This window comes from Chaetura pelagica, unplaced genomic scaffold, assembly GCF_000747805.2.
Source record: "Chaetura pelagica isolate M959 unplaced genomic scaffold, ChaPel_1.0 scaffold243, whole genome shotgun sequence".
Taxonomy (NCBI): Eukaryota; Metazoa; Chordata; class Aves; order Apodiformes; family Apodidae; genus Chaetura; species Chaetura pelagica.
The window spans coordinates 846,048-857,490 of record NW_009952712.1 but is presented as its reverse complement, the minus strand read 5'-3'; the positions used below and the strand labels follow the sequence as shown (position 1 = coordinate 857,490).

At 45.1% G+C, this 11,443-nt stretch overlaps 1 protein-coding gene across 1 annotated transcript in view; it reads right to left on the bottom strand.

Annotated features, from left to right (window-relative positions):
• Positions 1-2,595: 2,595 nt before the first annotated feature.
• The window catches only part of ZRANB2 (zinc finger, RAN-binding domain containing 2), an 83,549-nt gene continuing 74,701 nt past the window's right edge, over positions 2,596-11,443 (bottom strand). Inside the window, exons 2-10 of the mRNA XM_009994583.1 lie at positions 11,135-11,187; positions 10,895-11,003; positions 10,197-10,279; positions 9,144-9,220; positions 8,124-8,261; positions 7,137-7,309; positions 5,265-5,351; positions 3,432-3,596; positions 2,596-2,914 (exon numbers count right to left, since the gene is read on the bottom strand). Of these exons, the coding sequence (XP_009992885.1) occupies positions 2,851-2,914; positions 3,432-3,596; positions 5,265-5,351; positions 7,137-7,309; positions 8,124-8,261; positions 9,144-9,220; positions 10,197-10,279; positions 10,895-11,003; positions 11,135-11,187 (949 nt within the window). The 3' untranslated portion in view covers positions 2,596-2,850. The remainder of the gene's footprint in view (positions 2,915-3,431; positions 3,597-5,264; positions 5,352-7,136; positions 7,310-8,123; positions 8,262-9,143; positions 9,221-10,196; positions 10,280-10,894; positions 11,004-11,134; positions 11,188-11,443) is intronic.

The following is an 11,443-nucleotide window of genomic DNA, read 5'->3' as shown; positions in this document are numbered from 1 at the left end:
CTCTCTGGTATCAGCACTGGTGTGGCCTCCAGGAGCAGGGCAGGGATTGTCCCCCTGTGCTGGGCACTGCTGAGGCTGCACCTCCAGTCCTGGGGTCACTTCTGGGCCCCTCAGGACAGGAAGGACATGGAGGGGCTGGAGCGTGTCCAGAGAAGGGCAGTGGGGCTGGGGAAGGGGCTGGAGCACAAGTCCTAGAGGAGCAGCTGAGGGAGCTGGGGGTGTCCAGCCTGGAGACAAGGAGGTGAGGGGAGACCTGCTGGCTCTGCAGCTGCTGAGAGGAGGTTGGAGCCAGGGGGGTCGGGCTCTGCTCCCCAGGAACAAGGGATGGGACAAGAGGAAATGGGCTCAGGTTGTGCAAGGAGAGGTTGAGATTGGATCTTGGGAACAATTTATTCCCCTCAAGGCTGCCCAGGGCAGTGGTGGATTCCACATCCCTGCAGGGATCTCAGAGCCCTGTAGATGTGGTGCTGAGGGACATGGGGCAGGGGTGGCCTGGGCAGGGCTGGGGGAACAGTTGGACTGGATGGTCTTACAGGTCATTTCCAACCAAAATGAGTCTCAAGACTGTTTTAGCACAGTTCAGGCTCAACGAAGTAGCTTCTCTGTTCTTAGGCTCCAAGTGGCTTGATTAACCACAAATAAATAAAAAGATCAGCCCCAGCTCCAAGGCAAGAGAGCACCTGACCACCCCAACAGCCCTGCTCTGAACCACCTGTAGCTTTATGCCCTTTCTATGTCCTCATGATCTCAGGAGCTTGGTGGGACCTGGCTTGGCTCCTGACACAGGTAACAACTGGTCAGAGAACCAACAAATAATTTAAACATATTCCATCCTCTAAAAACTTCCTGAAAAGAAGATATGGGACACACAGAGAACAAACACCTGGGAGTTTTGTAAAAGCTCATTTTAAACATGCTGTGCTTGAATCCAAACACAGTAGGGGACCAATCCAGAGGTTTATGGTACCTCTGGCCAGCTAAGTGCACACACTGCCCTTCCTGCACTGCAGGGCCAGAGAACAACCACCACAAACTCATCTGTTGGTGCTGGTTAAAAAGACAATGTGCTGCTGTTTGTTTCCCAGAGAAAGCACTCACTGCACAGTTGACTCACAGGTTTTATTTACACTTGTCTACAGAATCAGTTTGCCTTACATTTTATCTAAGCCAAATGAAACCATAATTTGCCTTTGTCTGTAGCCTATCGTTTGCTAAATTTAAAAACTTCCATCTGTTAAGTACAGCAACAGTTTTAATACAAAGCACAAGGGAAAAACCAAAGGCTAACAACAGAGCATCTATTAGATCTGGTTTTTACAAGTTAGTAGTTGGGAGGCTGGAGTCGTCAGAGGCACAGTTACAAGACTAACCTGCTCTTGTGCAACCTACACACATTTAGCATTGAAATCAGAGAGAAAAGAAAGCATTAAAGAAGAAACTGCAGAGCATTTTTCTTCTGCAAAAAGATTAATCAAAATATCCCTGCACCAAAAACGTTTTGCTTATACCAGCCCAAAGGAAGTGTCTTAAAAAAAGAAAAAGAAAAAGAGAATGTAGGTTTTGAACTTTGCTCCATTTGTTTTGGTGCAGTTCATTTGAAAAAGCAGTGGTCAAACATGGGTTTGCAAGTTCTGCTACTCAAATCAGTACATACACATTGCTGTTTGCTTCCTTGAAACCAAGAATTCTCCTTAACATACTTACCTTGTGATGGACTGACGATACTTAAACCTTAACCAAACGGAGCTCAAGAGAGACTGAGTTTTAATGGGGTATTGCTAGTAAAATAGATTCAATAAAGCATTTTAAGCCATAAATTATGTTTAGGGGAATAAGAATGATTGATGAAGAACACATTTAAGATGTCAGAACTTTCTACATAGTTTATTTGTTTTAAAAGATAAATTAAATTCAGATACCTTGAAAATTTTAGTCAGCCCAAAATGAATTCTAGACAGCCTGCAGAAGCTTCACTTCATTCCAAGAAGCTAGTTCCAGATTCCTCCATCTCAAGAGTAGTTCCTAAATGATCCTTTTACAAGAAAGGACGGCTGAGTCCAGGGTCCATGCACCTTGCTGACTGCAGCAGATCAGTTCTACAGGGACAGGCACCAGCAGCCACCAGCCTGGAGCAACCCAGAGGTGCCCCAGGTCTCAGTCACCCGGGCTGCCAAGGGATGAAGTCTGATGCACTCTAGAGAATCACTTGGTGCTCTGGGTATTTAACAACTACTTTGCACTGAGCAGAGCTAAAGAGAAAAAGGGGCATCCAGCTGCACTTTAACCTCAACACAGAGAAATAAAGAAACAATCAGACCTAAGTACTCACTACTGTCATCTGAGGGGTGACACCTGCCCTACAGCTACACTAGTCTCCTGTGGTCCCATCCCAGCTACACCAGAGCAGCTCAGGAGCTGGATGCAGAAAGCTCATGGGCTCTTCCATATTCCTCAAGTACTGTTTTTTGTAATGGTCACATGAAGAGCAGAGTTGTGTCAGAACACATCCGAGCTGTGCCTGCTCGTACATGTAAGACAGGCAGGAACTGAGTAACTGAGTCTTTAAAAGTAATAAAAAACCCCCTTACTCCAGTAATAAATCTGCACACCTCCTCTGGGGAGTTTATGGCTTAAAATGCTACCTCACTTTTTGTTTCATGAATGAACAAAGCTGCAGTTTTCCAGAAAGCAAGGACAGACATGCACCTCTACTAGCAGATTTAGCACTTCTGACCAAGTAAGACACCAACTTCTTAAAAATGTCTCATGCACTGACTGGAATTTGTTTTGTTTTGGTTTTTTTTTTTGTTTGATTTTTTTTCCTCCCCCCCCAATGTGACCTTTAATACATTATTTCTTTTTAGAACTTGTACGGGAACCAGAATGGGATGATCCAGATGAAGATCTGCGGCGTCTGCAAGATACAAATGGAGAAAGCATGCAAAGAAATAAGTTGGCATTAATTCCAGCATCCACTGTGAGTAGTCTGCATCCTACAATAGCTGGAAGCCAAGTATATCTGATAGGGGCCTTACACGAGTATAAAAGGTAGCTTTAAACCACTTTAAGCTCATGAATGTGAGTTTAATACTAAAAATGTTAAGTTTAATATGGAAATTAGAATACAATTTCTAAATGCAGTATTTACTTATGAAGATAAATCAGTAATGTACAGGTTAACACTTTTCAGACAGTCTCTCTATGGAACATGCTCCCAGCAGGAGGAAGTTTCACTGGATGGGGGGAGGGAAGCAATTACAGAGGATTTAATAGGAAGCAGTAAGGGGAAGGGAGAAAACTACTTTTAATATCAGAATAACTGATCAAATTCTTTCCCAGTCCTTCCAGTAAGAAAATAATAATAACAGTAAAATAATAAAAAAAACCACACATGTAAAAGACACCCATTCTTATTCTACATAAACCCAAACCTTTCGGGTGACCGTGATCTCGATCGTCTTTTTTTGCGATCACCAGATGAAGAGGATCTAGAACGACTTCTCTTCTTGCCTCTCTCGGGGGAAGATGATGAACGAGAGCTTGAGTAAGATCTTTTCCTTGGGGTGGAAGACCCCCTGTAGGACCTGGAGCTGGATCTTTATTGATTAAGAAATAAATCAGATTTAATTCTGGTATAACATCAAAAGAACAAAAAGAGACAAGTCTTCATGAACACTCACTACTCTAGTCACATCAAGAGTTTTATCCAATTAATCTGTGGATGCTTTAATACTTACTCCATAGTTATCTGTCAATAGAGACTTCAACTGCCAGGGTAGTTTTCTCAATACATCCTGCTAAACAGGGTTTCTTGATCTAGAGGCCACCAGTGGTTTGGAAACCTCTTTCCAGCCTTCACCAGAACGACGCCTTTTGGCAAGGGGATGCTGGGAAAGCTGGGGCAGGATGCAGCCTATGTAAGGACTTTCCTCAGTGGGTAATTCCCAGAGCAAAATGGCTGGAAAACCACAGGTGTAATGCTGATCAACCACCCTTCATTGCAAATTAATAGATATTTCACTAGCCATTTCACTCTTCACTAGAATAGTAAATAAAAACCCTCAGAAGGTGCATTTGCAAACCCCAACATCAACTGAGGTGGGGAGGAAGACCTTCCACAGCAAAATATTTAAGAATACAGTAGTTTTGGCAGTTTCAAACAAAATGAACCAACACTTACATGCACTCAAAAAATCACTTTGGTCATTGAAAAGAGGAGAAAGAAAAAAAAAAGGGAAAAACCCACTTATGGAAAAAGTAGTAGAGTTACAAAGTCCTGAACTGTAATTCCAAAATTATATAAAAACACCTAACAGGATTTCTTTTTTTAAGTAAGCTGGATAAAATACTAAGAAAATCCAAACCAACACAGTGTATGTTGTTGGCAAGATATTTTCAGGGTTCTTACTGTAACTGGCCATCAGCCCTGCCTCACTCAAGCTGATCCACCACAGACACCCAGGGGATGTTGTGTCCAGAAGTAAATAACCCAGCTCAGTGATGAGTGGAGCACAGGTCCCCTTCTTCTCTTCCTAAAAGCAGGGATCCCATCTCATGCTGACCCTGATGGGATAATCCACAGCATGTTTCTGCCACCAAACGGTGGCAGCACCATTTGGGGTGGGTCTTCCCAGCTCAAACTTCCTTATTTACAGCTTTAAGACTCTCTGCATGCCTGGACATGGGGCAGGTCCTCCTTGCCACCAGGATGCCCGTGCCAGGACACCTCAAGGAATACTCCTCCTCCACAGTTCAGTCCCTGCTACATAGAAAACACCAGCTAACTCAAGCTCCTCACATTGTTTCCTATCAATGTTTTTACACATTCAAGAAGATACTGGCAGCACTACCTCGTGGAATTCAGATACATTCAAAGTTACCACTAACACAAACCCAGAAGCACAGCGTGTTTTCTAATGCTCTTCCACATCAAGGAGCCAAAGTGGGAACAGTAAAACCAGCAAAAAATTCCTGAAGGAAATAACCATGCATTCAAATTCTTCTTCCTTCCCAGTGCAGATCTGTGGCGTCCACTCGTCTAGCTTAGGTCAGACTTACACTCTTCAACCAACACCTGGCATTCCCAAGAAATACCTCTGGACTGGAAACAACCTGGTGCAGGGACCCCAGGAATTCTGACTTCCAAGATAAAAATGAGTTAATGTTTTTTTTGACCAGCAAAACTTAATGATGAACTCAACAAGTGGCTGGTTCCTCTGCCCTTTCCTCTCCCTGGGAGGAGAGAGTGGTGCTACCTCATTCACCTGGATTTCGACCCACGAGATCTAGACTGTTCTCTGGAACTGGAACGAGATCTTGATCTGGAACTGGAAGAACTTCTTGAATGGGACCTGAAACAACAGGGAAGATTTTTTTTTTTTTTTTCCAGTGTCTGACTGGCATTTAGCAGAGTAACTGCTGCTGTCAGCAGCAGAGACAACAACACCACATCAGGACAAGTTGGCCTGCAGCCACTAGAGAAGGGACAGTTTCCTCCTACCCCCCAGCATCACCAACAGTACATTTTAGAACAGAAACTTTAACATATAGTAAGATGGTGCATCAAAACATTTATAAAGTCAACTTTTTCTCACATTTCCTAAAACAAAGCACGAAATGTAAACAGGATGGCAGTTATTTGCCAAAATGAAACAACTGCACGTGTATTAACCATTTCATTACATCAATGCCTTAACTTTTAGTTTGTGCTTCAACTTGAAACCCATCAGTTCCTCCACAGGGAGCAGGTAAGAGCATTAGGAGCACCTGGCTCAAATCTTCCCCCAGTCAGCTCTCACAAGCAGTTTGTAAGCACTTTCAAGTTTTCCTCAAAATTTTCCCCTGCATTAAAAATTAATTAGTAATTAATTCTTGCCTAAAATCCATACCCAACACCACCTGTAACCAGCCAAAACTACTTTCACATTTTTCATGCTGATGGATTTTCTTTAAAGCACAAACCACAAAAGATATGTAAAGATGGTAGCAGACTTGCATCAACCATTGTAAAAAGAAGGCATTGCCATCAAATCCTATTAATCTTTTCAGGAAAAGTGTATTACACATGTTCTTGATATTGCTCCCATTTTTCATTTCACTGTGCAAAACAGCAGCAGTATGACACCTGTTAACTAGGAAATACATTGAAACCTTTTTCAAAAAAAACAAAGAAGTATCTACAAATGGCAACTGGTATTTCCAATTGATTCTGCAGCTAGAAGCAAAAAGTTCAAAGTTGGCAGATCCCTGCAAATGTCAGCTATGACAAGCTAGCTTTTACTTCAGTATTAACATCTGTGTATGAACAAACAAAGGGCATAGCCAGATGAGTGGCTGAAGAACCTGGGCAGTGACCACAGCAGTGGGAGCAGAGAGGTGCAGTTACACAGCTGAGGAGATCAGAAGAAACTTGAACTTTATGTATAACCCTATGAACTGGTAGGGATTTGAGGTCTTAAACCCATCACTATCATCTGAGTGATAGCTGTAAGGCAGCTGAAAAGCTACATTTACACCACATGCTTACAAAGCATTTATTGTATGTTACTGAATTGAAATAGTAATAAATCCACCCAGCAGACAGGCTCAATGTAAACTTTTACTTTTAATCTGACAATATTGCCACTGTACTTAAAGTTTTCTCAGTTACCATCAAGCTCAGTTCAAGTTTCTTGTCTTTTACTTCCAGGCTTTCTTCCATCTGGAGTCTGCCTGGACTGCACCATCACTGCCCTCTCCTGCTCCTCCTCCCACTTCAGCAGAACCACCCCCCTCTGCCTCCCCGTCCAGCAACTCCACAGCGCTAAGAAGAGTTCACCCATTGAATCCCAGGTGGCCAACAAGTCTAAAATGCTATCAAAAATGACATGCTTTTAAATGTATTGGAAGGATTCAAATGAAATATCAACTTAGGTCTACAGAAGCAACCAACCAGAAGCCTCCTTGCTGAGGACCCACAGGAGGTCAGAACAAAACATTATCTACCCAGGTAAATTCTCGACACGAAACCATTATCGTAATTAAACTGAAACTGTAAGGCAATCAAGGAGGAAAAAAAAATAAAAAGAAAAAAGGTAAATAGAGAAGTCAGATACTGACATTTTGCCTGGCGTTACCCTTGACCTGTACCCGTTTACCTGGACCTAGACCTTGAGCTCGAGTGAGAGGATGAGTGCGACGAGGTGCGAGAGTGGGAGGAGCGAGACTTGGAGCGGCTGCGCCTGCCGGGCTGCGCGTTCTTGGCGCCGTCCTCTTCCTCGCTGGCATCCAGGTTGTACTTTGACAGGTCAGCATCATCTTCATCCTCATCCTGGAAACCAGCAGGTTCACCACAAGTGCTTACAGAATATTTGTCGTCCCCCAGCTGGTGCTTTTTTATTTATTCTGTGGTTTGTGCTTTTCTCCCCCCAGCCTTTGTTGGTGCATTTAATGAGATCCAAACGTTTTAAGAGTGACTGAAAAATTTGTGTTTCAAAGCAAACTGTTAAAAAGCCTGCAGAAAACCCATCTGAAGTCTCATCTTAATTAACATTAACTAACATTAATGAAAACACAGAGACTGATTTATCCCAGTGCCTGGAAGAATTTTCAGGTCCCAAATCTACCCGCACAGCACAATCCTGCAGAGACGCTGTGTGACTGCTGTGTTAAAAATTACCATATATGCATATCTCTGCAAGATGCTGTCCAAAGATGTGGACAGCCCAGTGTGTGATCATCATGTATTTCAGGAAAGATAAGAGACAAAAATTCTCTGAATATTTCATTCCATTTTGTAAGAGAACTCTGATGTGGTTTTAAAAGGCTAAGAACAGAATTCAAGACTGTGCCCTCTCCAGGGCAACTAGACATGAAGGTTCCAAAGAAACATCTTGACACTTTTGATTCTGATCTCAGATAAACTACTTTGAAAAATGATGCATCTTTGAATTGGAACAAAGCAGAGCACGTGCAGATGCTTTCCAGCAGCTGTGGGGACCCTGACTCTGACAGCTGCCCCTCCAAACTGCTCTAGAGGCAGCTGCAAACAGACCAACCTCACCTCCCACTGCTCAACTGCAATGCAGAAGTAATTAAAAACTAATTGCTAGAAAAAAAACCCCAACCAAAACAAAGCATGCTACCTCATCCAATTTATATTTGGAGAGATCTTCATCCTCATCCTCCTCATCTTCCCCTTCAGATTCCTTATCTTCTACTTCCTTCAGGATGGATGCAGGACCCACTGGCTTCCCTCTGTACTTCTTCTTTTTGCGCCCAAACTAAGACATTTCATCCCATTAGAACATGATTCAACCAAAAGTAATTTCCAACTTTGTGGGTTTTACTACATTTCTATGAGAAAATAAATACACATCAATTTCAAACAAGGTACTGCCTCAAAGGGAAGGAAGAGTGTCATGAGACATCAACTGGCAACAGGAACCTTTCTGAAGAGAAGCTTGTGTTAGATACAAGCACCCACAGACAAGGCTAATGAAGATCTGAATTTACAAGAGGTTTTGTGTCTGTGCCTGTGGGATATCTTTGTCAAACTATGTTGAACATCTACCTGAAAACAACACAGAAGTTGACAAGGGCTTGCAGTGACTGGGACAAGGGGGAATGGATTAAAACTGGTAGAGGGAGATTTAGGTTAGATATTAGGAAGAAATCCTGTGCTGTGAGGGTGGTGAGACCCTGGCCCAGGTTGCCCAGGGAAGCTGTGGCTGCCCCATCCCTGGCAGTGTTGAAGGGCAGGTTGGATGGGGCTTGGAGCAGCCTGGGCTGCTGGGAGGTGTCCCTGCCCATGCAGGGGGGTTGGATCTAGGTGATCTTTTAAGGTCTCTCCCATCCCAAACCAGTCTGTGATTCTATGACCTTAAAGCCACCTCCCTCACAAGTTCAATGAACATAACCTGTACCAGTTAAATTTGAACTCATTCTTAAGTTTCTAAACCCCCCAAAGACCAAGCAGATGCACTTTCAGTTCAAAACCCTCCCACTTCAGCACGTGCCAGAGACACAGCACAGTGTCCTCCTGAGCCGTGCTTCTCCCTGTAAGGAAACCAAAAGCAAAGGCAAGTGCCCCATGCCCTCCCTGGGTGCCCCATGCCCTCCCTGGGTGCCCCATGCCCCCCCAGGTGCCCCCTCCCCCCCCTCACCTCATCATACTCCCCGTCTGACTCCTCCCGCTCTATGTACTCCACGTTCTCCCGCTCGTTGAACCCTCCTCCGTAGCCTTGAGAAAGGGGCAGAACAGACAATCTCTTCAGCTGCACCAGGTCAGCCCCACCAAGCACCAAGCCCAGCATAAACCTTCTCAGGTTCTAGAAGCCTTCAGCAGACTGGTGGGCATCACCTGTCAGAGCGTGACGTGATCCCAAGGGGAACAGGAACTGTTCCCAGACACCTTTATTAAACAGAGTTCCCCAGAAACCCAACCTGAGAACATGGATGAAGAGACATCACCAACCCAGAAACAACAGCAATGAAAACAGAGTCAGGCTGACAGCCTGCTGAGCACCCAGCTCCCCAGAAGGGCACCAGAACTTTGAAAAAGTAACCAAGCCTTTTAAAAAAATAGAATATTTAAAAAATATTTAGTGCTATGAAATCTTATCTGAAATAAATTGAACATGATTCATTAATATTCTTAAAATAATCAATAAGAATATTAAAAATATTCCTTTTCCTTTTGGATAACAAGCTCTGTGCTCATCTCCACGCTTCTTTTCCAGTGTGTCACACTGCATTAAATTCTCCACCTGATCCTGCTGGCAGTGTGACAGCAGCTGTGCCCAGACTGTAAGGAATCCTCTGTTCCAGGCACCACTGGCTCATGGTTAATGCAGGAGCTCAAAAGGCACCTCAAGCCTCATGAAGAGATCACAGCCCAAGCAACAGAGCCCCCAGGCACTGCTCCTGGGGCTGCAGAGCCCTCTGTACATGGACACCAGTGGTTACTGAATTACTGGATCACTCCTTCCAGCTGCCCTGGGATCAAAATCAGACACCGAGGCAGTTTAACCTGAGCATTCAGGGACCTCCTCAAGGAAGCCCTCAGACACTTCACAGCACTACAGGCCAGCAAGCCTGAGAACCAGCAGATTCATTCAGGTGTGGGAGATCATCCAGCTTTGCCAGTTCTGCTGAGAACAACCCCTTCAATTAAGCTGCACTGAGATGTGTAAGAAGTGTTCCTGGAGAGCCCTCACCTGTCCTCTCCTCCAGCTTGGCGTACTTTGGGGTGTTGCACATGTTGCACTCTGACCTCCTGGCCCAGTTCACGTTTCCACAGCTTCAGGGGCAAGAACAACAGGACAGAAATGGGAAACATTGCCTTTCAAATAAAAAGCTCACGTGTTGTGCTGCAGTACTAGGACAGCCACCTCCTGGCAGAGAGAATAAAACAATCCAGCTTTCACTGGGCAGAATGTGAAATACTTCAACGTGCTCCTGAGCACCTGCAAGCACCCCTCAGAAATCAAACGTTCTGCTGAAGCAGTTCTCTTCTAACTTAGATCTCTATGTTCTCCACTGACAGCCTGGAGGAACACCCAAGAATTTAACTCCGTGCTGAGCTTTGCTCACAAAGCACTTGGTGAATTTTTACCATAAACCACCACAGGGCAATGCAGGTGTCACTCCCAGCTTCACGTTTCTTCTGAGCTTAAGAAATCTCTCAGCTTATCAAAGCAGAACAGGAACTTTTACCTGTCTAGCCTGGATTTTTTAAAGCCCCTTTTCCAGTACTGTCAATTTCCAGCCATGCCAAGAGGTGGTTGCTGCCCAGCACGGGCTGCCTGCACAGCCAGCAGAGGAGCTGCTCTGCTCAGCACCTCTGCCCTCCTGCTGCCACAGGGACCCCCCTGCAGCTCTGCAGCCCCGGGGGAGCAGCCCCTGCAGCTCATACGTTTTGCACTGCCAGTCGTTGGCGCTGAAGAGGCCACGACTCTTCTCTGCCAGTGTCTTTCCTATCTCAGTCCCTCCAGCTTTCATCATTTTGGCTTCTGTCGTTTTTTCTGGAAAACAAAAAGAAAAACCAAAGAGCGACTCTCACACAACTCGGCTGATGCTTCATCAAAAAAGACTCAACAGTTTCCTTCTAGAGAGGCAGAAACAGACAAGGGGACTCATCCCCTCGGGGACTCACCTCTCCCACATCTGTTACAGCTGGTTCTTCTGGCAAAGTTCACATTCCCACACCTGAGCAGGAAAACGGGAGGAGAATGAAGACACAAGCTGCCTGAGCACTGCAAAACACACACGGGCTGGGCCGCCGGAAAAAAACCTTCCCTTTCCCAAGGGAATGACTCCCAGATTGTAACACGAGGTGGCTCAGGCCGTGCCCGACCCGCAGGTGGGAGCTGGTCCTGCTGCCCAGCCAGGGACAGGGAGTCGGGAAACCCCGCCGGGTGGCTCGGGGGAGGGAGGGAGGGAGAGAGGGAAGGAGGGAGGGAGG